The 25,105-nt window shown below is 39.2% G+C and overlaps 2 protein-coding genes across 6 annotated transcripts in view; both read left to right on the top strand.

Annotated features, from left to right (window-relative positions):
* The window catches only part of osbp2b (oxysterol binding protein 2b), a 45,910-nt gene extending 32,883 nt beyond the window's left edge, over positions 1-13,027 (top strand). For 4 of the 5 annotated variants that reach the window (XM_086076469.1, XM_086076472.1, XM_086076473.1 and 1 more), the window contains 12 exons: positions 1,247-1,445; positions 2,813-2,933; positions 3,082-3,148; positions 4,471-4,623; positions 4,695-4,940; positions 5,034-5,154; positions 5,482-5,585; positions 5,868-5,963; positions 6,563-6,747; positions 6,861-7,081; positions 8,528-8,545; positions 9,046-13,027. In XM_086076469.1, coding sequence (XP_085932595.1) covers positions 1,247-1,445; positions 2,813-2,933; positions 3,082-3,148; positions 4,471-4,623; positions 4,695-4,940; positions 5,034-5,154; positions 5,482-5,585; positions 5,868-5,963; positions 6,563-6,747; positions 6,861-7,081; positions 8,528-8,545; positions 9,046-9,188 — 1,674 coding nt within the window. In that variant the 3' untranslated portion in view covers positions 9,189-13,027. The remainder of the gene's footprint in view (positions 1-1,246; positions 1,446-2,812; positions 2,934-3,081; positions 3,149-4,470; positions 4,624-4,694; positions 4,941-5,033; positions 5,155-5,481; positions 5,586-5,867; positions 5,964-6,562; positions 6,748-6,860; positions 7,082-8,527; positions 8,546-9,045) is intronic. The other variant, XM_086076471.1, reaches the window with a different exon arrangement.
* Positions 13,028-16,140: 3,113 nt separating this feature from the next.
* On the top strand, positions 16,141-24,977 carry LOC147173963 (uncharacterized). The gene is made up of 21 exons (XM_086076451.1): positions 16,141-16,202; positions 16,924-16,987; positions 17,076-17,220; positions 17,297-17,389; positions 17,473-17,585; positions 17,647-17,761; positions 18,371-18,490; positions 18,549-18,662; positions 18,778-19,008; positions 19,089-19,151; positions 19,977-20,078; positions 20,148-20,330; positions 20,410-20,541; positions 20,774-20,994; positions 22,151-22,277; positions 22,354-22,437; positions 22,558-22,754; positions 23,746-23,772; positions 23,979-24,042; positions 24,114-24,287; positions 24,413-24,977. The coding sequence occupies exons 2-21, from the start codon at positions 16,980-16,982 to the stop codon at positions 24,440-24,442; spliced, it is 2,343 nt and encodes a 780-aa protein (XP_085932577.1). The 5' UTR covers positions 16,141-16,202; positions 16,924-16,979; the 3' UTR covers positions 24,443-24,977.
* The last annotated feature ends 128 nt before the right edge of the window (positions 24,978-25,105 follow it).

Below are 25,105 nucleotides of genomic sequence, written 5' to 3'. Positions count from 1 at the left end.
TTCAGTGGGTCTTTAAATGTCAAAAGAGTGTCATGTTTTCATACCAGCAGCATCAGTTCCGGGATCCACTGGTTTTAGCCTTTATTAACCTCGTCCTCCATCATCACCGGACGTCACATGCAGTCTGCTCTTGGACTGGAGACTCAGCAGTAAAAATGTGGAACTAGCGTATGATTTTTAAATGAGTGTTGGTTTCATAGTCACGTCTGAGGAAGTGAACTGCAACTTCAGAGGCATCTCTCGCATTTAAATTGTGTGATGGTAGCAGTGGTGGAGACACTTCATGTTTGACCACTGAAGGTAAGGGGGAACGGTGCTTAGGTCTATATTGGGAAATACTTTCATATTTCAACAAAATTGTTTCTGTCATTTGCTATCCTTTTGGACATTGAACATGGAAATCAATTTGTTTTAGCCCACATAATGTCAAAAAAATATTATAATGGAAAAACATGGGGAAATTTACCAGCTCATTTAGAAATTTTGTTCAAATGGAAGTTTATGGAGTTGTCGCTACACTATTTAGCCTTTTATGTTGTTGTCTTTCATTGAGTGATGTCTAATTGTCTGTTTGCATGTACACTTTGTAGAATGAGATACCTAATTATGTTTTTTTGAATCCAGATCCTAGATAATGTTGTTAAACAGACATTTTCAGCATCAGTGCAGTTTACTTGTATTTACCCAATCCCGCAGAACAACAATGAAAAGTCCGTCAAATTTGTTAAAATCATAAATGCTGAGTTGCAATACAGGGGAGCCTTCTTGTTTAACGACCGTCACATGACATTTTCCTGTTACATGTTGTCAGCTGTATAGTGTTCCGGTTGATTAACTTTTGTGCTTACTGTGTGGCAGGAACCTCAGGCGTACGGTGAAGTGCCAACAAATGCTGACAAGTCGTTTTTGTGTGATCTGTAGTAACCTCTTTGGCTTAGCAGTCAGAGCAGAGCACAGCGGGAATAATGAGGCCCCCCTCTTGACTCAAAAGTCCTCTGCTGTGCAATCAGCGTGAAAGTGTAGCCCATCACTCACTCTGTTCACTTTGTTTACAATATGCTCAGAGTAACATGAACAGTAACCAAAAAGGCATCATACGGTACTTTATATGTACAGCAAAATGTGTTCTCCCTGCGTGAATCTAGAATCCCAAATCTTTTGTCAGCACCTTGATCAATGAAGAGGACCGGAAATAAACTTCTACTGGACCGCAAGTCATAGCATTTGTACGCCTGTGATTGCCTAGGCTTGTCGAGATTTCCTGGACCTGGCTGAGACTCACAGTAGGAGGTGGCAGCGGGCACTGCAGTATGAGCGAGAGCAGCGTACCCACCTGGAGGAGACCATCGAGCAGCTAGCCAAGCAGCACAATAGTCTGGAGCGAGCGTGGAGAGCGGCACCGACACTTTCATCCAGCACACCCAGCGCCCCGACCAACAAGAAGGGTGAGCATGAGTCACCTGCTTCTTTTTCATTTGACTCGATCAACGAATCCAATGTCTTGTGGCCTTTCTACAATCAGGAACTAGAAGAATATAAAATTACCACTGATTGTTTTGTTTTTTTTGTGGTAGGGGGCAATTTTATGTATCACAAATACAAGGGATTTTGGTACTCTGTATTGGTGACTACTCGAGTTGTGTACTGTTACTGATATCAATCTGGAAAAAGTGGTATGGAACATCCCAATTATTTTTCTTGTATAAATTGTAATTGGCCCACAAATGGATGTTCCCAGGGCAACAACAGCCAAAATGGTTGTTAATAATTACATTGGAAGCTGACAGGCTCTGGTGGTCAAAAACAATTTACGATGCACCATGCAAGCTTATTTTGCAACATCAATTGACATTTTAACCCTCTTCTTAAAGTATGTCCGTTTGACAGGAACAGCAATAATGTCCCTGGGTCAGTTTAACCTGAAGGTGTCTTTTTAATTGTCCGAATTATTTCAACCCACGTGTTACATTTGTTTCTCTTTATACTATCCATGGGTCATTTTGACCCGGTGGGATGGGGAGTTTAATTATCAGAAAAATATCAGAAACAATCTTTTTTCTTTTTTTGAGAATATATATACATATATATATATATATATGTGTATATATATATATATATATATATATATATATATATATATATATATATATATATACATATATATATATATATATATATATATATATATATACATATGTATATATATATATATATATACATATATATATATATATATATATATATATATACATATGTATATATATATATATATATATACATATATATATATATATATATATATATATATATACATATGTATATATATATATATATATATATATATATATATATATATATATATATATATATATATGTATATATATATATATGTATATATATATATATAATTTTTTTTTTTTTATTGGATATGCTGATTACCGAAAAAGTACTTTTACCATTTGTTTAAATTTTCAAATGGGTCACTTTGACTAACAAGATAACAGGAGTGTTAAATATGATTATTAAACTTCTTTTTTTTTCAAATACAATAGCCAAAATGTTTATAAACGGGAGTACAAAACATTTCATTCCTCAAAATTGCCATTGCCCGTGCAGACAAATTTCCCAGAGAAGCATAACTAGTAGAAGCATTGGCAATTTTACTAAGATGTGGCCATGTGTACATGATTACATAGTATACTGCGCCTTCCTGAACTAACTAAAATGCATATAGGTTATCATGTGATGCGTGTGTTTGGTTCACTCTTTATAAGTACTGTACATACTGTACTGTTTGTCCTTCTGATAAAAGGGAGTGAGAGGCCACTCAAAGGAGAGGCGAGTGATGAAGATGAGGATACTGAGTACTTTGATGCCATGGAGGATTCCCCTGCATTCATCACAGTGACTGCCACTGACAACGCACAGCACAGGTCTTGAACACGCCTTAATGCTATTTTTACTAATATGCCTCATTGAGCATGTTTGCAGAATTTCAGGCACGCTTTGTTGTGTTGCTTGTGCTTTGTTGCTGTCAAATCTACCACCAATGGGATTGAGCCTTTGTTGTGTCTTTTCCAGGCGATCTCAGAGTAGTTTGAGTGGAGCAAGCGGAGGCAATTCCTACGACTGGAACCAGGACGACCATGTAAGCCTCTTCTCAAAGAGTCTGTCTTCATAGCTTTGACATCACTCACACATGAGGACTTACTTGACCGTGTGTACACTAACGGATTGCACGTTCTGTTTTTGGGTGTGCTGCAAGTTACCCACTACGGTGTGATCTTTTATTGAGATCCTAAATAGCAAACACTCGCTCTACAAGATTGAGTATTTAAAAGAGCATTTTTTTAAAGGGATACTTGACTCAGTGAGCCATTTTCATCAGTAAAAAGTTAATATTTTTCCAGAATGAAGTTGATAACTTCATTATTTTTCTTGTACAATTAATAACTTTAAAAACTATTTTTTCCATTTGCTGTCGATTGAAGATGACATCACTTGTGCTGAGGAAGTAGGTAACGACCAATCAATGCTCACCTGTTTTCTGGGTTTTGTCTGAGCCATGATTGGTCGTTACCAATTTCCTCAGCACAGGCGATGTCATCTTCAATCGACAGCAAGTGGAACATTTTGTATTTTCAAGTTATTATTTGTTCATGAAAAATAATGAAGCTACCAAATTTATTCTGGACAAAACATTAACTTTGTATTGCTGAAAATGGCTTAATGAGTCAAGTATCCCTTTAACTTTAGGGTGTTCTGATTATTTTCACCATGGAAAGTTTGGGAGAGCACCACGAGCACCAAATAAGGTTTGAAGTAATATTTGGTAGTGTTCGTGGAAGAGGCAAACGTATTACTGAGTTACAGACACTAAAGCCATTAAAATTCCCAAATTTTGGAGAAATCAGCAACTGCATAAAAGCCACCATTTGTTTGATCAGCCCTTCGGTCATTCAGAAGTTCCTAAACTGCATTGCAAATTGACAATATGTTGCAATAATTTTTGTTTCTGGTATTTCAGAAATGTTTTGAGCTCAAAAGTTATCTTCACCATCTCTTATTTTACTCGCTGGTTTCACCTGCATCTTAGATGTGCTAAATCCCCTAACAACAAGCTAAATGATCTGTGAGGCAATTTTGCAGGTTTGGCAGACACAATCATGGATGCACCCGGTTACTAGTTCAGCTTCCACATCCGTGTGATCAAGTTTGCACCCGTTTTTGCATATGCAAAGATTTTGCCTATCAGGCTTCATTGTGATAAACAGTTACATGATTTTATTTTTTAATCAGCAGTAGCAACGTCTGCTCCCCTCACCCCTATTGCCGCTTCTTCTTGCTCACCAATTTCTCTTAGGTTCCCATTCTGCTTCTTTTTGTTTGCTCGTTCACTGTTTGATTTGTTTTCTGCTGCCAAGCTTTACTTTGTCAAACTTGTCAAAGTCGACTTATTTACGTGCACAGATGTCTCCAAGCTATAACGATGTGTCAGGGAAGGAGTTGCAGCCACGCAGAAAGCGGCGAACCCGTGTCCCTGACAAGCCGAACTACTCCCTCAATTTGTGGAGCATCATGAAGAATTGCATTGGCAAGGAGCTCTCCAAAATTCCCATGCCTGTAAGTGAGCATGGCTGGCTCTGTTTGGAAACATCAACAATCTTAAAGTAATGTATGTTCCCCTTCTTCAGGTCAACTTCAATGAGCCTCTGTCAATGCTGCAGCGTCTGACTGAAGACTTGGAGTATCATGAGCTCCTGGATAAGGCAGCGCGCTGCGAATCCTCGCTGGAGCAGATGTGTTTGGTTGCTGCCTTCTCCGTCTCTTCGTACTCCACTACTGTCCACCGGACAGCCAAACCCTTCAACCCGCTTCTGGGGGAGACCTACGAGCTTGATCGCCTCGAGGAGTTTGGCTACCGCTCACTGTGTGAGCAGGTACGAGCGCAGCAACACGCATACGTGGTTTGGATATTTGGTGTTCTGAATTGTACATGTTATTCACTGGAAGTTTATATCTATTCTGGTAAGGTGAGCCATCACCCCCCTGCAGCTGCACATCATGTGATTTCCCAACGAGGCTGGACCTTGTGGCAGGAAATTACAATTGCCAGCAAGTTCCGTGGAAAATACCTCTCCATAATGCCTCTGGGTAAGACATTTATTTCTTGATGGCTGGAAAATCCTCAATTTGAGTAAATGCTTAGTCTTACGACCCAAATAGAATTAATTGCTCAATTGTGCATGAACTGCAAATTAAGAAAGAAGCTTCCCCTACTCTTGAGGGGTTGACCGCTCCAGCTGCCTCCTACGCACTTGCTAGCCAGGGGATAGGGAAAATTAATCACAATTGCCTTGTGACACTTTTGACAGAAATATACAATATGGAATTAAGAGGAGTTATATTTACATTTGTAATTAAAACATGATCATCGTAAAATAGCACTCATAGATTGATGTTGTCATATTATATCTCCAGGTGCGATTCATCTGCAATTCCACTCTAGCGGCAACCACTACGTGTGGAGAAAGGTCACGTCCACAGTGCACAACATCATTGTGGGCAAGCTGTGGATTGACCAGGTCTGTTTACAAGCTCTCTTCATCCATTGCCATTCATCTACACAAGCCCGAGCAATCTTGTTACCTTTACACTAGTCGCCCGCTGTTCTCAAATGGGAACTCATTATTTCTGTTGTGATTTCTGTGTTGGATTCTTTATTTATCGGGTGAGGGGGAAAATAAGGGAGTTTTCGGTAATTCATATACATTTATTCATGATCATCCTCTGTGTATTGTATTGTCTTACATTGTGTCATTTCTGCTTCTGTGTATGTGTGTGTGTGTGTGTGTGTGTGTGTGCAGTCAGGGGACATTGAGATAGTGAATCACAGGACCAAAGAGACCTGCCAACTTAAATTTTCTCCCTACAGTTATTTCTCCAGGGAAGTTCCTCGGAAGGTAAATCCTCCTTTCTGCTTTCTTTGCTGACACCACTTTTTTTTTTTTTAACCTGTCCTGTTTAGCTGCTTAGTCATGCAGAATGATGGATCTCTATGCTTTATTTTTTATTTTTTTTTTTAATGCTGGAACAGTTTTTACGTGCAGCAGGGGAGTTTAAAATACTCCCTTAGTGGTTGTTTGTATTGTTATATTTATTGGGAATGTACTCTGACAGAACAAGATTTGTGAGGGCACAGAGCCAAAATGAATTTAAAAAAAAAACAGAGCAACAGCTGAACATAGTTTATAACCACTTCAACGTTACACAGTAGTCTTTAAATGAAATGCAGTACTGCTCCAGGAGAGGACAGAACAGAACAGGTTAGTGAGCCTCGCCATGCTACTAGTGTGTATTAGCCCGCAAATGGTGAACCAGTGGCACCCATACCAAATGAAAAAGAGGACCGATGGGGCGAAAGGGGAGACAAGATGCTGACAACACTATTATGCCTAGCATAGTAGCTGGAGTGGTGCAGTTTGTGTAAGGCTGACAACTGCTGGAGAATACTGACAGCTTTAATTATATTTTTATTATATCATATATTTTGTCTTTCCAGGTGACAGGAGTGGTGGCTGACAGTGTTGGTCAGGCTCATTACATCCTGTCTGGCACGTGGGACGAGAAAATCGAGAGTGCCAAGATCATTCAGAGCAGTCGAGGTGGTAGTGGCTCAGAGGGCAAGCAGAAGACCATCTACCAGACGTTGTCCCCCAAACTTTTATGGAAGAAGTATCCTCTCCCGTAAGAGCATGTCTCATGAGCTTCGTTAAGCTCGCAGCTGTCATGAAAGGCAGAATCTTCACTTTTGGTGAGCAATTAAACATGCTGCTCTTTGCTTTCCGTTTTCCACCCAGAGAGAATGCTGAGAACATGTACTACTTCTCAGCGCTGGCGCTGACCCTGAACGAGCCGGATGATGGAGTCGGTGTGACCGACAGCCGCCTGAGACCAGACCAGAGGCTGATGGAAGATGGTCGATGGGATGAAGCCAATTCGGAGAAACAAAGGTTAGAAGAGAAACAAAGAGCCGTGAGGAGGAGGAGAGAAGCGGAGGCCTCCGATGCTCTGGATGAAGGTACGAAAAAGTAAACTGTTCAAGAGACACAGGTAGAGGTAAATAAAGTAGACATGTGATATGTTATTGTCTTCATGTTCATCATGTTCATGTTTGAGGTAAATAAGATATATAATATAATCCTGCATCACGTTGTAGCCAAAATTATAATCCTGGTGGATTAATGCGCTTTTTAAAGGTATGAAGGAGTGATTTTGGCCTGTCCGGGACGTTTCTAGGCGGAGACTCAATGTTTTCCTTTCAGCTAAGCCATGGAAGCAAGCTGCTGTCAGTGCCATATGCAAATTTTGTTGTGCGAATAAAATGCCCGCTCCTGATTGGTGGGCTGTTTCCGAGGACGCTTTAGGACAGCGGCGTCCAAATTCAGTCCTCAAGTGCCGGAGTTCTGCAGGTTTTGGATGTTTTCTTGCTCTAACGCACCTGTTCCTAACGAAAAGGATCATTATCAGTCTTATGCAGAGCTTGCTGATGACCTTCAGGTGTGTTGGAGAAGAGAAACATCCAAAACATGCAGGACTGCGGCACTCAAGGACCGAGTTTGGACACCATTTCTTTAGGAGTTTGAGTCCTGCGTCTGGTCTGCATATGCAATTCGGCTGAATGCCCGCTTGTGATTTGTGGGCTGTTAGCTGCTGTCCTCAGCTTCCTTGAGCGTCAGTTTTGAATGTTGTGTTTTACAAACAGCAACGGATAAACTTCAGACCATACCTTTAAATCTTTGTTGTTATTGTTGTGCAATGCGAAAGTTGGTTGCCATGACTACTTCCAGGGGAAGTGTTTGGAAGACGACAACGAAAAAGAAGGTGATGATAAACAAGAAGAAGCAAGAGGAAGCGTGGCAACTCACTTTTTCGTTGCACAAGAACCACAAAGGGTGTAAAAGGCACATTAATCCACCAAGATTGTAATTTTGACTATAATGCAACGCGGGATTCTAGCTAAGGTAAACTGTTAACAAAAAGTTTAACATAGTTATTAGCCAAGATTCCGTCATCCTCATCCGCTGCTGGGGCGCAGAACATGCTCCGCTCACATTCATTTGTGAATGCAGCCTGCAGCTCGGTAGTTACAGTATTGTTCTTTTTGCATTTTAAAAGTTAAATTTATTAAGTGTAACAAATGTTTAGAAGGTTGGGAACTGCGTAGAGAGGTTTGTATTTTTATTGCACTATTAGTATTTTTTGTTGTTGTTATTTCAAGGAAAGTAATGTGGTGACCACCGTATATTGTCAGGTGGAGCCCTAGCGCCCTCTAGTGACAACTATCGACATTGCACAAAATAATCAATAGCTGTAATAAAAAATCTGCTCTCAGTACTTTGCGGTGCAGTTTTACCCGACTGCAACCTACAACCATAATTTATTTGTGTGTGCGCATGTGTGCTGGGTAGATTGTATTGATGTATCCATGACTTGTCTTTTTTCCCCTCCCTCTCCCGGTGGTCAGAATGTGATAATGACTCTGGTGAGTGGGGGTCACTCTGGGCCCTCTGTTGACGCACACACATACACGGACATCTTCTGTGTGTTTTCTTTGTGTTCTGCCATTGTTGGACCTGCATGACGTCTCCTTTCATGTCTCTGACAAATGGAATCAGGAAAAAGTTGTTGTTTTTTCCTGCGTACATGTTATAAGTTCATGTCAGACTGTTCACAATTTGTATTTAAATAGATGTAAAGTGTCTGTGTGAGCAAGCTAACGCTTAATTTGTTAGAGCTCTAGGAAATTAGCATATTTTCCAACTCTCTATTTATCTAAGATCTTGTTTTGCACACCATTCAAACCTTTCACTGCAACATGAAGCTGGTTCACATTTGGAGCATTCCCAAATGCAGCACACAGCGACTGATTGCTTCTCGTATACATAGTGTGTGTATGGAGGACATTGCTTGCAAGTGTGGCTTCTTAACCAAGGTGCGACTTGATGACGGCAGCCGCGTAACAAACTGCCATCCTTTCGGCAGGTCGAGAATACGAAGGCTACCGGCCCCTGTGGTTTCAACAGAGGAGGGACTCGGTCACCGGAGAGATCAACTTTGTGTACAAAGGGGGCTACTGGGAGGCCAAGGAGAGACAAGACTGGACCATGTGTCCCAATATATTCTAACACAGGACGCTTCCCCGTATCATAACCTCAGGAGACACGGAGCCGCTCCGTCTCGGCTCCTTTAGCAGTGTGCTGTAGCAGGCTCATGAGCCCTATGTGGAGCATTGTGAGCATCAGATGGTGAATGTGACACACACTCTTCGTACCTCCTAATGTACACTCGCACTGCTTTACAGATGGAAACTATGATAGGATGTTACCTTACATGTCCCACTGTGTGGATGTGTGATGCTGTTGGAGGTGTAACATGATAAAGACACCTGATGAGGTGTTGTGCACTCTAAAAATTGTTGGGTCAAAAGAAACCCAATTATGGATCAAAAATGGACCAATCCACCTCATGGTTCAATTTAACCCCACTTTCGGGGTTGTTTTATACAAAATTACCCAATTGTTGACCCAGTGTTGGGTTAAATGAACCCAAGTAGTGTATCTGACCCAACTTTCTGGGGTTTTTTTTAATGCAAAATGACAACAACAAAAATACCTAGAGTTGGGTCAAATAAACCCAAGTAGAGTATCCCATCCAACATTATGGGTCCTGACCCCAAAAATTGTTTACCAAATTTTGGGTCAAATTGATTGAAATTGAATCTGACCCAACTTTTGGGGTTGTTTTATTTATAAAAAAATAAATTTAAAAAAGGCCCTCATTTTTTGGGTCAAATTGACCTAAGTCGAGGATCCAACCCAACTTGGTCGGTTGTTTTATAGAAAATTACCCAATTTTTGACCCACGTAGATGATCTGTCCGTTTTTGACCCACAAAAAGGTTATTTTTAACCAAACTGTTAAAAAAAAACACAATGTCAGTCTTCAAGTGTGTTTCAGCGAGCATCGTTTGTAAACCTAAAATGAGTTCTCAATTTTTCACAAGTTGTTATTAGTGCTAAACTTGCATAACAAATTGGTTATTTTTGTAGTCAGTCAACAGAACATAACAGGTTTTAATCGGATTTTAAAACAAGATTTTTAATTTGAGTTGTAATCTAATTTATAGGCCAGGTTTATCACAACCTTTTCATTTATTCACTCCCAAATGTTATTTCAGTGCCACGGTAGGATAGAGTGAGTTAGTGTGTAGTTCTAACAAACAAAATTGCCAATTTGGCATTATAACATACTTTCATGAGAAATGAATACGAACAAACAGATGGTTTGCGACAATGGCGGATACATTGAAAGTGAGAGAAATTGTATACCTGTTTCAACTCTCCGTCTTATTTATGTGTTGACTCAGTGAGACTTGATCAGAATGCTGCATTTCATTTCCTGCACATGCAAATACTACTGAAGCATCTCTTTAGCGATGAGGCTAATATGAACCTGTCCTTGCAAGTATTTAGTAGGAAAGTAACCAAAACAGGCTTGATTTTGTAATAATGAATTAATAAATTTTCCGCATCTAAAGTAACAAGTAATCTCCGCTTTCCCCCGACTGACCTAGTTTGTGTTCAAATGCATCACTGCCAACACTCAAAATTGTTCTCAAGGACTCGTTTGCGAAGGCAATTCAGCATTCATGCTGGAAAACAGTCCAGCTTGAATGTAACAAACGCAATTCTGGCTTCATATTCGTGAAAGCGCTATAGTAGTCAGTCCCACTTTTACATTCAATATTATTCCGTTGCAGTGCATCCATATTAGGCATCTCACTATTCACTGTGCATTAAGTGAGACCTCAAACTTATCTTTTGTGTTCCTGTTAAGAAATGTGCTTTCTCTTGGGTTTTTGGTGCTCTCCCACAGCATCGCATCCGAGCTGAGTGCTTCCAGCATTATCCACTTGCTCCTCACTCTCCACTTTGTACTGTAGTTTATTCCATTGGCACTGCGTGAGCATGGAGCCTCTGTCGGCAGCGGGTTAAAAGTCGTCAAAGAGAGAACAGGGCTGGTTCCTGTTAGCAGAAGCCGCAGAGGCCTTTGCTCCACGCTCAGCACCGTTCCAGTGGGTACACTGATCTGGAATCAGCTTTTGAAGGTAGCCTCAGTTTTTTTTGCCTTTAATTGACTGGCCTGTGCACTACACATCTGCTTTGAAAACAGTCATTTTTGTCATTCTTAGTAGGAACGTAGATTTCAAAGCTAGAGGTATGTCCCATCTGGTCTACTTGTGTGAATATTTTGTGCTAAGAAAATTCTACTGTAAAATAAAGTATGAGAGTTAAGTTATCTGTACAGAATATTTGAAACACGGTCGTAAATTAGCATTGATCTGAATATAAAAATGAGAACAAACACAACACCACTGTGCTACATATGCATAATAGGGGGGTAAACATGGATGATGATTTTTAGCAGGTGACATTTTAGCTGTGATAGTTTTTCCCAATCAGTGAAAACGGTTTAAACAGCATCATCTTCCAATCAATAATACTGCAGATTTTTTTTTTAATACTTTTGGGGAATTACACAGCACAAGCGCTTCCCAATAAATCTTCAGCTTTATGGCAAAAACAAATTCATTCTGATAAAATCTTATTAATTTAGTAAAGGCAACATTTGACATTGCCTCATTGCGCCAATTTACCATATTACTTTTAATAATTGTATGGATTACATTTAAATCTGCTGACATGACAGTGTTCCCTGCTTTGATAACTTTTCAAAAGGTCCAGTTTTAATATAGTTAATATAGTTAAAATTGTCATATTATTAATTCTGGTGTGCAAGTACTTCTACCAAGCATCGGTATCGGCCTTATTTCAAGGTGTCAGTATTCACGACAGTGGCCGATACCAGTATTGGCTGCCCCCCTGTGGCCATTTTACGATCAGGAACAAGAAATTAGGAATTGGACGAATGGAAAATTGGCATTAATTTCATGCAATGTTAAGGGAATTTTATTTTATTTTAAATGATGTCATTGTTTTTGGGGGGAAATGTATCAAAAGTACTAGTGGTATCTGTGACTACTCAATAGTTTAGTAATTGTACTGATATCGGTCTGAAAAAAATGGTTTCGAACATCCCTATTATTTATTAAGGAGCTCATTGTCACTTGTACAAGTAGAAAAAATGTCAGTTTCCTTTGTTCGGATGAATAATAATAATAATAAGGCTGAGTACATGACAACTTATCAAATAGAAAGCAAGTTTCAAAAACATGCTGTATTTTAATGGTAATAAGAATCAACAGCATCCATTTGTGTTAATAATCCTGAGAACGCTCATAGATGTTGACTTTGGCTGTACAGGATCAGACATGTGTAGCAATGACACACAAAAGTCCATTTGCAGCCTCATGCAGAAAGGGAAAAACAACCAAAGTGTATGTGGAAGTGTCCTGTCCACCAAACAAGATTTTCATCTGCCTTCCCTTTCTTGACTGAGAAGGTTCTAATGTTTCTCTCGGTGTAATTTCAGCTTTAATTTTTGGATGTTTTTACTCTTGACCTTCTCATGGGTGCCATTATTCTAATGTTTATACAGTTTGTATGTATAATGTGGCAGTTTTTGTGGCACTCATTTTCTTCTCATTTGAAGCTGCTTAATTGCAGACGTGTGCAAGACGGAAATGTGTTGTTCTTGCCTTGTCCAAACTAAATCCTACTGGGACTGTGACCTGTGGTTTGCTTGGGGTAAATGCTGCTGATCTTACTAATCTGTGTAAAAATGAAATTCAACACAACACGACAGCGGTCTGGTAGAAATATCAAAGGTTGCTGACATGCCTTGACTTCTCTGACTTCCCTAATACACATACTGTAGGTGTATTCAGATGTAAATTAGAATTTAGAGGTTGTTGTTTTTACATAAATTGTGTATTTTTCCCTCACTTTATAATATTGTCTTATAACAACCAAGGCACAACAATAAAAACAAAGTTGTTGACACTGGATATGTCGTTTTCTTCCTTTTCTTTCTTTCTTTTTTCCTTTTGTCTCAGTAGTGTTACATTTTACGTCATCCGAAGGATTTTTGTGAGCCTGCCTCCACATGGAAAATTTAATGGCGAACTGCATCCCAAAAAGTATACAGTATTGTTTGAAGTGCAGGGTGGGAATGTTTTGTTTGAGTTTTGTTCTTCCACACTGTTGAAATTTTAGTCTAACAATACTTCCATCAAATAAAAAGTATTTATGTACTGCAAAAAAAAAATTCACTTACTGTTTGTTCATTTGGTTTTGTTTATTGATTAAAGAAAACCAAAGAAACAACAATAAGCAATATCACACGAGGGAGATGTACTCACCAATGTTTTTGAAACTATAAGAGCTACTTCTTGGGCTATAGTTTGATACACACTTCTAAGGCCACTTCAAGTTTAACTACGAGTCAATTTTTCTTATAAATTAAACTAACAAATTTTTCCGCCATAAATGTATCGATCCATATACTGGCTTGGTCTGTAACATGTTAGAAAACATTGTGCCCTATTATTAAAACATTTTTTTACATCCACATTTCCCTCTCTCTCACGCTAGAGACCCCCCTTTTTTTTTTATATGAAAAAGAAAAAATACATCTACACAATGACCTGCACGTTTTAAAAATCAAAGTTTGCCCACCCGGGGTCTCGATAAAGTAGCTATATGCTTATTGAGAAATGAAATGAAATAAGGCCTTTTATAAAATGGGATTCAGACATTCAACAAAACTTTCAATTTTTCCACTTCTTTACGTTTGCACTTTGTGCCCTGTCAACGCTCCTTTCCATTGTTTGCTAGCTAAAATTTGAATCGCTCGCGCGCAGTTTCTATGGCAACCACCAGATGCCCCCAGTTCATCGCGACCCGCCGCAGCCGCTGTGAACTTGTGTGATATTGTGCTTGCCCTCGTAAGTAAGTTTAAGCCGCTATGCTTTCTCAACATCGTTAGTATAATTTTATCAAGCAGTAGAAACCAAATCAAGTCATTCAGTCAGCGTGTGGATGCCTGGGCGTGATTTGTAACTTTGGTTTCCATGACAACCGAGCAACATTGTGGCCCGGCCATCAGCCTTACTGTTGTATAATATGGATCAGCGCAGGCATGACGGAGGGGACGAGGATGAATTTCACTCAGGTCTGCCATTATTAAGTACAGTCGATATGTTTGTGCGTCCGCGTTATAGAAATGTTGTGTGTGTGTTTTTTGTGCTCAACTAAGAGCTCCACCACAGCAGGAGTGAGTTTGAACCAGGTCGACCACCTCTCAGATCGGACCCCTGTGACGTCCTGCTGGATGCCATCGATGCTCAGCTGGGGAAGCTGCAAGTCTGTCATTTTCTGTTCTAAATCAAACTTACAATATAGTCAGTGAAAAAAATAAACCTGATTGAATAAATACTCACAGGTCAAGCATCAGCAGCATGACATCGATTCAGGTAACACCTACATGAAATATTTGAGTGTTATGTCGACATAGGCTGTAGTAGACACCTGTTTGTGTTCAGCACCATTTCGGTTGAGTCAATGTCTGAGTAAAGACACAGGTCTTGGCAGCACAGTGTCCCACACAAACGACTCCCCCATGTCTTGTCTGGATCTCCAAGTCACTCCAGCAGTGGATCGAACAGCAGGTAAGATAAGATGTCACTTGCGTTCAACAGGAATTACTCTTTATTCATCTTAATTGTATTTTGTATTATATTATTATTTTTTATGTTTAAAATATCTTTTTTAATTTTTTTTAGATTTAATTTATTTATTTTATTTATATTAAAAAAATATTATTTTGCATAGATTATGGTGAGATTAATAGCAATCCGCAAAAAAAAAAATATATATATATATATTTATATATTACATGAACCTGAAATTTAAATGAACAAATGAATTCCTTTCAATGTTGCCCCAGTTTGAACATCTAAAAATGATGACACTCTTCTTCACTCCGTGGTTCCTGCAACACATGAAGTGGCCACGTGGGAACTGGACGTATGGACAAGCAGCAAAGTTCATATGGAGTCTCACAAGGAACAGGTCATGTGGAGACTAGAGAGACTTCTTGGAGACACCTGCAAGCAAGCGACAATGTCAAGCGACCCTCATCCTCCGTCCCAAAGTATTTGCACGGAAGATTTTGTGAGGTGCTTCAGAGAGGAGATGCTTGTACTGCCATTGCCAGAGGAGCGCGTTCGAGAGCTCGACAAAGAGGAGGAGGCTGAAAGGACTTTGATGACCTCTAACGGTGACCCTTGCCTGAGCCACCGAAACAGTCAAAATGGTGTCGGAAGTGAAGCAACTACAAATGTGAAAAGTAGTAAAGACACAGCTCGCGTTGCCATTTTCCAATTCAGGCCAGAACAAATTGAGGAACTAGAAAGATGTTCTGAAACATCTGAAACTTCACACGTCGGTGAGAAAAGAGTCCTGCTGATGTCAGTCGTGTCGATTGAGCGACGGAGCTTTCATTTGACACATTTCTTTCAGTCTTCTGCAGCACAGAGGTTGAAAAGGAACATCAAAACCCAAAGCACATTTCTTCTCCGAGCGCCAGGTGCTTAGCAGGTACTGAACACACACTACTGTTTACATGCACCTCTACATTCTCATGAGCCCCAACACTGGAGTTGTATCTTTACAAAGGCAACAAGGATCAGTTTTGAAAATGCTGTCAGGGCGGTATTAACTCATTCACTGCCATAAATTCATAAAAAAAAAAAAAGATTATTAAAAATTAGGGGCGACAAGTGATTTTTTTTTAATTGTAATTAATCGCATGACTTCACTAATTAACTTACGATTAATCTTTTTTTTTTTTATATCTATTCTAAATGTACAATAAAAAATTGTTCTAGGTTTTCATACTCTTAACAAAAGTGAGAAAAAAATGTTACACTAATAGAAATAGTTCAAATGAATTTTTGACGTTAATAGACGTCAATGGCAGTAAATTACTTAATATAATTAACAATAGGTTTATTATCATGTGCAACACACTGGCCTAGTAGTTAGCATGTCTGTACTTCACAAAACTATACTTTGTGTCCAGGAGTGCCTGTGTGGAATTTTGACACAGTGTCTATTGACAGTGACCTTGATTCCGTCTGCACAGACCAAGTCAGGCAGCACCTCCACAGACGAGCTGGTAAGAGTTGACAGGAGGGGGGGAGCAGGGATGGGCAATGGTCCACAACCACACTCTGGGGGGAAATGTAAACAAATGTTTTTATTAATTTTACAAATCCATAAAATTCTTTAAAATACACTGATAAACATCTAGTATATGTATATGGAAAAAATCCAAGGGGTAAAAAAAAAAGCAAAACCCCCAAATATTAAAAAATAAATAAATACAAAACTACAACATGTGAAAAACCTTTGCTGAATGAGTATGCAGGAGTAGGCTATCATTTGAAGTTGTAATATCACATTCACCACTAGATGGCAGACATGGCTTAGTTGCACATACACTGGGTCTTATACTGCCTCATACGTCAACGGAAGTAGGCCGATTTGGAATGATATGCAGGACAAATAGTCAGCCTACCTGAATAAAAATACAAATTTTGAGTGAGTTTGTTTTTATGGAAAAAAATAAGTTATTGCAATTAATGCTGGTTTGCAGTTCACAATTTTTGTTCTGTCTTGAATAGTAATTTTTACGCATCAGAGCCCTTTGCGTCGTAAAAAAAAAGAAAGAAAAAAAGAACAAACCAAAAAAAGTATGTTGTTATTTTGTTGTTGGGTTAGGATAGTGTATCTTCTCCGTACATGCAAAATATATTATGAAAAAGTAAATGTGTGAAGAGCGCATATTTTGTCCATATGAACCCCCCTTAATGTTGACTAATGTTCTGTCTGCAAAGTTGAAAGACCCACAGGAGCTGTCCAAAACAAAAGTACTCATCTCAAAACACAGCATATGTGCAGGTAAAAAGAGGGGAGCCGCACATAAAAGCACACTCGGCATATTTGTCTCGATGTGATCTTATACAGGTTTGATTTTTCGTCACTTCAGAACTAATTCTATAGAGGACGATGACAAGGTCACTGAAGAAGAATCAAACGGAAACCGGAGCAGGCGCTCCAAGCTTGAGAAAGCGTCCGAGAAGATGCACTCGGCTTGGGAGAAGATGAGCGAACGTCTCTCCTCCCTCAGACAAGTACGTTGCTGCCAAACGGCGGCCATTCGGTCCGCCGCGCATCAACAAAAAACATCGTTGTGCGTGTCTGATATAGAGATGCGCGAAAGAGGAGGAGACACTACGTATGAAAAAGTCACATTTAACGGAGGTTGAACTCTCCCTTTCTGAGATGCAACTAAGAAGAAAGGTAAGTATAAACATTCTTTCAGACTTTTATCTGATAAATTGAAAGCATGTTCTACTTTAAGATTGTTTTTTTTCCCCCCTCAGCGTGCCTTTCAGGATCTAGAGCGACTGAGTGCAGAAACTGGCCACCTGGAAACAGAGAAGAGGCATTTAGAAGCTTTGCTGAAGGATTGTAAGGCACAGATAGACTCATTAAGGTAGGAATTCAAACACTGTCAGCAGTGAGACACATTTATGTCAACGACGTGTGTCTAATAGTTGCCAGCTGCAGAAGCTTGAGAGGCAAAAAGAGTCCTACATCTGTGAAGTCCGAAATTTGCAAGAACAACTGATGACGAAAGAACAACTCAAGCAGCTGTCCTGCATGGAGAAGGTGGTCACATTGTTTCAACAATAGCAGCTATTTTCTTGACACAATTCACTAATTAACTCGTTCGCTGCCATAAATTTATTTAAAAAAAAAAAAGGTTTATTAAAACTTAGGGGCAACAGGCGATTACATTGTTTAATGGTAACTATTGACTTGTTAACTTCACTAGTTAACTCACGATTAATCAAACATTTTTATATCTGTTCTAAATGAACAATAAAAAAATTCTAGGTTTTCATACTCTTGTCAACAAAAGTGGAAAAAATGCTAAACTAATAGAAATAGCTTAAATGATTTTTTACGTTTATAGCCGTCAATGGCAATTAATGAATTAATAAAGAAAAGAAAACATTATTACAAATTAGGTGGCGGCAGGGATTAAAATTTGTAATTATAATTAATCGCATGACTTAACTAGTTAACTCACCATTAATCACACATTTTATATCTGTTCTAAATATACAATAAAAAATTATAGGTTTTCATACTCTTGTTAACAAAAGTGGGAAAGAATGTTAAACTAATAAAAGTAGTTAAAAATGAATTTTTGACGTCAATAGCCGTCAATGGCAGTGAATGAGTTAATAAATGAATTCAACTTCTTCACAACAGACCAACACAGTGATGTCTGAGCTGGAGAGGCGAGCGATGGAGATACAGTTGGCTCACGTCAAAGCTGAACTATTCTCTGAGAAACGACGGGCAAGAGAGAATCGGGAATCCATGCAACAGGTGAGATCAAAAGAAATATTCCGAGTCTGTATTTTAGTGTTAATATTGCGTTTAACAGACGCTGGAACAAACTTGTGAGGAACTCCGGAGGGCCTCAGAGGCAGAGACTTCACTGAGGATCAGATGTTATCATCTAGAGGAGACACAGAAGCAGAAAATGAAGCAGGCAGAGGTGACTCTTTGACCAATTATCCCAACTCATTTGGAATTGTGCTTCTAATTCCACCAAATTACACAATGGCGGCTGTGTAACACTCCCCCCCCCCCCCCCCCCCCCACACACTTAGGCTCTCGAGTGTCAAGTAAAGGAGCTCCAGGGAAAACTTGAAGCATGCACAGTCGAGTTGGACACGCTGGAGAAAATGTTGGGCCAGAAGGAGCAACAACTGCGAGATGTTCAGGAGCGGCATGGAGGCTTGAAAACAGAAAGCGGCAGACTGAAGGGAGAGCTGGAGTTCATGAAAAGCCAGCAGCAGCGTGCTCTTAAAGAAGCCAGAGAACACGCCCACGCAATGATGGTGAACATTTACAATTGTCAAAGTAGAAGTTCTCCCTCACAATCTGAATCGTCACGATAATCATTCATGAAATATTTCAGGAGTCAGCGCTGAAGCAGCAGAGGAACGATTTAGTCTCCGTTCATGAGCAGCAAATACAAAAGGTGAGAAATCGGCTTAAAAGTCACCCCAGAGTAAAAATTCAAAATATTTATCATGAAGAAGAACAAAAACATATTTAAGTCAATCATTTTTTGGGGGTGAATTTATTTAGCAAAAACTGTGATCAAGAACAGAAGAGCTCAAACTTGCACCCCAAATCCCTGTTTGCTAATCGTTGGTGAATTCGGACTGACTGACTGAAAAATGCAGAAACAGTTAAGGCACACTCTAAAAATTATGGATGAAAAATGCTTTATCCACTTTATGGGTCAATTTGACCCAATTTTCTGGGTTGTTTTATACAAAATTACCCAATTTTTTACCCAAAGTTGGGTCAAATTAACCCATGTAGGCGATCTGACCCAACTCTCTGGGTCAAATTGACCCAAGTAAATGATCTGACCCAACTTTATGGGTGTTTTTTATACAAAAATACCCATTATTATTATTATTATTATTATTATTATTATTGGTGCAAAACAACCTAGAAAGTTTTGTCAAATTGGCCCAAGTAGAGAATCGGTCCATTTTTTACCCATAGTTGGGTCAAATTAACCCAAGTAGATAATCTGACCAAACTTCCTGGATTGTTTTATACAGTACAAAATTTGATGATTTTTTCTTCTTCTTTTTTTTTTTTTGCAAAACAACCCAGACAGTTGAGTAACATTGACCCAAGTAGACCCAACTTTCTGAGCTGTTTATACAAAATGACCCAAAGTTGGGCCAAATAAAGAATTGGTCAATTTTTGACCCATAGTTGGGTTATTTTTAACCCAACTGTTTTCAGAGTACATGAAAATATGTGATTGGTCAAATATTGGCAGCTCAAGGAAGATGAAGCAAAGGCGGTGAAGAATTCACTGGAGCACCAGAAGGAGGAGTCAAGGAAACGTGAAGAAGAGCTACATGCGGAAACATTACAGAAGGTACCATGAACCTCGGGACGAAACGCTTCATGGTGACATTTCGTGAACACTGTACTCTCTTTCGTTCAGGTGCACAAAGCCATAGATGAGGAGAGGAGGAAGTGTGAGGCCGACAAGATTGCAGCTGTACACTTCCACTGTGGCTTACTGGAAGAGCAGAACAGGAGGAGCCTGGAAACAGCCAGCAGCGACACGCAACGAGAGAAGAACAACGCGCTTACACTTCAGCATCAAGTGGCCGAGCTGCAAAATGTACGTTGTCTTTCTACAATCCGGCTTCAATCCTCGATCCGTTTCCAATCACATCAGTTGTCACGTTCACTTCCATAAGAGAGTGCAGGAGCTGGAGGCTGAGCGCAGCATGCAGCAGCAGGAGCAGGACTCTCTGCTCTCGGTCGTTTGCAGGTCACTCAAGCAGGAGCAGCAGGAGCAGCTGGAAAAGTTGCAGGAACACATGATGCAGGTACAAGATCATCTCTGAAAGAAGGCACAACACATGATATATTCAGCCAGTGGGCTGTCCACTTGAAGTGGGATTTCAACCTTGATCCATGGGGCCCACAGTTAACCAATTGTTAGCACAAAATGCTCAAAATTCACAGCTAGCTAGCTGGGTATAAACACAACCAGACCCCCCCCCCCCCCCCGTGTGTATATGTACATCAGAAGAGCTAACAAATAGATGTATTTCATAGGAAAGTGAGAAGACTGTGCAGCAGCTTGAGCAGGCCAAGGGAGAAACGGAGAAGATTCGCAAGATGCTTGAAGAGCAGCAGATCAGCCATAATGAAGCCAGAGCTGAGCAGGAGCAGCAGCTCGGGGTGTGGGCTCAGAAACTGCTGGCTGAGTGTGACTTTCTACACTTCTTGATAGAGAAGAACGCAGGCCAACAAAATAGTGTGCAGCTCCCTCCCAGGTACATTTTGCCTCTCAGAATTTACTCTTTTTTTTATTTTTTATTGCAGCAGTTCTCACTTGTCATAAAGGAGAAGAATGATCCAATCAGAGCAAAGCTTACCGGTATTTACATATAGAATATTAATGAGAAATCTAGTCGTCCTGGAGGCCAGCCATGAGTTAAGCAGCAAAATCCACCCCTTTTTTAATCAATCTCGTCGGGGCGGCCATTTTGCCACTTGCTGTCGACTGAAAATGACATCATAGCTGCTCAAACAAACAAAAGTGGAAAAACGGAAACTAATTGTACCTTCATGTGTTGCAAGGTGGCGTATTATTACGCCACTGTACAAATTAGTTCGCTGCGCAGTTCTTAACTCATTCACTGCCATTGGCGGCTATAGACGTCAAAAATCCATTTGAACTATTTCTATTAGTTTAACATTTTTTTCCACTTTTGTTAACAAGAGTATGAAAACTTAGATTTTTTTTCATTGTACATTTTGAACAGATATGAAAATTTTGATTCATCGTGCGTTAACTAGTGAAGTCATTCGATTAATTACAATTCAAACTTTTTATTGCCTAACGCCCCTAATTTTTAATAATCTTTTCTTTCTTTCTTTTTTAAATGAAGGACTACAGAAATCAGTCACAGTTGATATGCTGAAATCAGAGGATTTGGACTGTTATACATTGAAAAAAATGGCTCCAAATGATTACTTGATTATATATATATATATATATATATATATATATATATATATATATATATATATATATATATATATATATATATATATATATATATATATATAAGATTATTTTAAAAATGAGGGGTGTCAGACTTCACTAGTTAGCAATTAATCGCAAATTTTATATCTATATATATTTATATCTAAATGTATATTAGGCATTTTTCTTCTAGGTTTTCATACTCTTGTTAACAAAAGTGGAAAAAAATGTTGTATGTAATAGAAATAGTTAAAATAGGTTTTTGACATCTATAGCCGTCAATGGCAGTGAATGAGTTAACTTTGATTACATCAAAATGTAATAAACCAGGGGAGCAATTTTTTTTTACTATCGATCCTCAAACATCTCTTGGGTCCAGACCCTCGAGTTGGGAATCTCTGGTTGAGTGACATTACTGACAAATCTATTGTATGCTTCAGCTCTACCATTGATGAGGCTCTTACGCAACTAAAAGCTCAACGAGACCCCTTGAAACATCTGCTTGAGTATCTGCATCAAGAGTTAGATTCTCAAAGGCAAGCAAGTGAACAGCTGCTCAAAGACAAGGTATGGTTTGCTTTGAGTGCACATTCACATGCATCCCAGTTTATAGACAGCTAACTTCATACGGTTTTGTTTCCAGAAACAAGAGTTGAGGATTCAGAGGGAACAGATGAGGACGGAACGAAACCAAGCCTTGGATTCTCTGAAGGAACGTCTCATTCAGGTACAACACTTCCTTACACATACAACTTGTGTGTGTGTGTTTTTTTTTCTTAAAAACTGGCCTGAGTGTACACAAAAATGGGCGGCTGGATGATACAAATGTTCAATTTCATGGCCCCAGGAGCACATTGAGGAGCTCAGTAGTTTGAAATGGTGCCATGTGAGTGCCGGAGGACTGGAGGCGTCGCTTCGCAAGCAGCTGGAGGCCAAAGACTTGGAACTGCGACAAGTCCAGAGGAACATGACCCAGTGGAAGGAACAGACCACCGCTCGACTGGCCTGCAAGTTTGAGGAAGAGTTGACAGCTGAACTGGAAAGGTGACATACATAACAGGGACAAATGTGTCTCAAAATGCAACAAATTTTTATTTTTTTTGTTGTTGTTGCTTTTAACACTTGGAAAACTGATTAATTAGTCTTCAAGGCATAGTTGCTATGCTAATCAGTGCAGAACAAGAACTGTATACACTGTTATACTTTAAAGTGCTATCAAATTTTGATATCATGTATTTAGAAAGCACAAGTGTATTTGAGTCCAGTGCAAGTATTGGGAGTATTTAAAGGGGAAGTCATCAAAAAACATTGTTATAATTTGTACGCACCGCCCACTAGTCCAAACACAGGATTCTGATTAATATTGCGTTTGTGGAATATGAATTATCAAAATGGCCACTTTCAGGGGGCGACCATTTTGTGTCTTGCTGTTGATTGAAAATGACATCACAGTTGCTCAGGGCTCAAGTAACAACCAATCATGGCTCAGCTTGTGAACGTCACATGACCAAACTAACTCAGAAAACATGTCAGCCATGATTGGTCATTACTTAAGCACTTAAGCACTGTGATGTCATTTCCAGTCTACAGCAAATGGCAAAATGGCCGCCCCATGAGATGGGTAAAAATGGGTAGATTTTGTGCCTTACTTTATATTCCACAAACGCAATATTAATCAGAATGCCGTGTTTAGACTATAGCAGGGCTGCGCGTATAGAACATTATTGTAAAGAACATTTTTGGCTTGATTCCCTTTTCAAATCTGTTTCATCTTCATACATAAATACATACAGGTGTAATAATTTGAATACTCTTTCAATTTAAAAAAAAAATGAAACACGTATAGAGATTACTACAAACGGAGTAAAATATTTCATGATTTATTTATTTTTTGATTAGAGCTAGCAAAATCACAAATCAATAAATGTGCAATATTAAATAAACAATCATACATATTTTTTTTTGAATGTAGGAATTAGATAGGCCTCTTGTATTAGAGATTTAAAGTGTGTCATTCATTTTTGTTATCCCACAGGTGCAGAACAAAGTTATTAAGGGGCAGGTAAATGGAATTGTATAAACCTGTTGAAAAAATAGTTTGCAACTAATACTTCTTCTAACCAGCATGATCTCACCTCCACTCACACACTGATATTTCACAATGATATATATTGATTAGCAGTATGTATGTCAGCTAAGCTAACACCTCCAGTGTTCAGAAATCGCAAATGCTTATTCACCAAATGTGTGATTTTGCTTCTTTTTCAGAAAGACGTCAACGAGTGAAGAGGAAAAGCTCCGAATGGAGGGTCAGAGAAAGCTTAGTGCAAAGGTACCAACGCTCAGGAAATTACAAGCAGCACGAAGAAAGTGTACGGAAATATTTCATTTTCTTTCCGTCAGCATTCCGACTGCTTGAGCCACGTTTACGCTGCCGCCCCCCACGTTTACGCTGCCGCCCCCCACAGCCCCTCAGACGTGGCCTCATTACAACTTGTGCATTACTTGCAGAGCAGAGTCAAGCAGCTGCGTGTAGAGAACCAAACATGGATGCCAACCGGACCAAACCTTCTTACAGTGAGTGCATTCTTCTTAGTCTTATTTTCAACTTCAATTTGCGTGATCACAAATGTGCTTCTGATGTTTTCGGTGTCACAATGTTCCCCAATGCTCAGTTATTACTGCTCAATTTTGTTTTACAGCTCAACCATCAAGAAAGTAGCAAAGCCTGAGTTCAGGACTTGAAACATCACATGCGTACCAGTATTACAGTCTTTAAACGCATTGTACGGTATTTTTGCATCACCGTACAACGATGAATCATTCACCGTCGCCTGCACTTAAGATAGCAGGTCACAGTGACAAACGACACGAGCAAAAGGTTTAGTCATCTTTTGAACTTTCCTCTGTCAGTTTTATGGCTCAACGTTCCAGAGGTTTACAGATTTAACACGAAAATCTCATAAAGTTCTTCTCTGTGGGAATCCCTTACACACTCATAAATGTTGCATAAAGATGCATTGCAAATGTAAAGGCCAGATGGTGCAGACTTAAGTCATTTTTTTAAATAAGCATTTCATCAACTTTAGGAACTTGTTTAATATGTTTGTGTTTTAAGTCACTTTTAAAAACACATTTATTTATGCTGGCGTTTAACACAAGCTTCTTCTTCATTGTGTTTTAGTTTAGTTATTTTGAAATTCTAGTTTTAAAATAGTGTTCACTGTATTTTAAATGTAGTGTTTGCGAGCTGAGTTTTAATTTGTATGTTTTTCCGTTCCATCAGGGTTTTTTTTTTTTTATGTGCAGCACTTTGAGCGGTGATTACTGTATTTTATGAGCTACATAAATAAACCTTGACCTAATACCAGAATCGGGATTGATGTCAGTGTTTT

Source organism: Leptonotus elevatus, chromosome 5 (genome assembly GCF_054856555.1).
Source record: "Leptonotus elevatus isolate MCC_2025b chromosome 5, RoL_Lele_1.0, whole genome shotgun sequence".
Taxonomy (NCBI): Eukaryota; Metazoa; Chordata; class Actinopteri; order Syngnathiformes; family Syngnathidae; genus Leptonotus; species Leptonotus elevatus.
The sequence above is the reverse complement of the archived record's forward strand: the minus strand, read 5'-3'. Positions and strand labels throughout refer to the sequence as shown.

Bases quoted from the DNA above. Each gene is read 5' to 3' on its own strand.
- LOC147173963 (XM_086076451.1), top strand. The intron at 22,755-23,745 runs GTGACATACATA...GTTATCCCACAG, and splicing joins TTGACAGCTGAACTGGAAAG to GTGCAGAACAAAGTTATTAA. The intron at 23,773-23,978 runs GTAAATGGAATT...CTTCTTTTTCAG, and splicing joins ACAAAGTTATTAAGGGGCAG to AAAGACGTCAACGAGTGAAG.